Here is a 1,002-nt window from a genome sequence, read left to right on the forward strand (position 1 = left end):
GGTGTGCCCCAGCAGCTGCCCTGCCACGTGTTCGGACCTCACGGCCCCACTGGCCTGCGCCTCCCCGTGCGCCGAGGGCTGCGAGTGCAACAAGGGCCATGTCCTCAGCGCGGACCGCTGTGTCCCCATACAGAAGTGTGGCTGCGACGTGGACGGCCGGTACTACGCCATCGGAGAGTCTTTCTGGGCGGCAGCAGACTGCACGGTGGAGTGCCAGTGTGAGGATGGCGGGGAGGCCAGGTGCTTTAACACCACCTGCCCCCAAGGAGAGGTCTGCGCCATCGAGAACGGCTACCGGGGCTGCTACCCCAAGCAGGATAGCCTGTGTTTAGTAGGGCAGAACCAGGTGCTGCAGACATTTGACGGCGTTGCCTTCCCCTATCCGTTGGAGCATTCCTACATGCTGCTCAAAACCTGTCCCGAGCTACCAGACTTTGTTGAGGTAGACATCAGTCAAAAGAAGCCAGGATCTGCTCCCGATGGGCCGCGTGTCGTGCGGATCCAGGCAGTTGGCCAAGAGGTGAAGATCGGAGGTGCCAGCCTGTCTGAGATCAAGGTAATGGTGCTGCCGTCGGGGCAGCCCACCCTGGGGTGAGAGATGGTGCCTTGCACCGCCTTCCAGTGTCTCTTTGGAGAAAGGCTTGCGGGTCTGCGGGTCTGGACCGTTTTGCTGAGTCGGCGCCTCGAGTGCTATGGTGGCACTTGGAGGAAGCCCACGTGGGCTGCTGCCACATGGAAGCCCGTTAGGTACCCGTGAGGTTGTAGTCACAGTGCCGTTATTCCCGTCTGCTTGCGGAGTCAGTTCTGGAGACATGCCCGACATTGCGGTTGTCTCCTGCAACTTGTTTTTTTCCCTGGAAAAACATTCTCTGTTCACAGGACAAAAGGCACAGAAACAGCCGTATCCCCCGCCTCGAAGGAGGCTCCTGGCCTCAGAGGGCAGGGTGCGGGTCGGGAAGCGTTCAGCGTGCCCAGCATGGCGCGGACGGGGAAGGGCACACA

At 61.1% G+C, this 1,002-nt stretch overlaps 1 protein-coding gene across 1 annotated transcript in view; it reads left to right on the forward strand.

Annotated features, from left to right (window-relative positions):
• The window catches only part of TECTA (tectorin alpha), a gene marked incomplete at its 3' end in the record, with an annotated part of 19,212 nt that overhangs the window by 11,520 nt on the left and 6,690 nt on the right, over window positions 1-1,002 (forward strand). Inside the window, 1 exon segment of the mRNA XM_010296430.1 lies at window positions 1-556. This exon segment is cut by the window's left edge and continues 29 nt beyond it. Coding sequence (XP_010294732.1) covers window positions 1-556 — 556 coding nt within the window.

This window comes from Phaethon lepturus, unplaced genomic scaffold (genome assembly GCF_000687285.1).
Source record: "Phaethon lepturus isolate BGI_N335 unplaced genomic scaffold, ASM68728v1 scaffold29890, whole genome shotgun sequence".
In the NCBI taxonomy this organism is placed as follows: Eukaryota; Metazoa; Chordata; class Aves; order Phaethontiformes; family Phaethontidae; genus Phaethon; species Phaethon lepturus.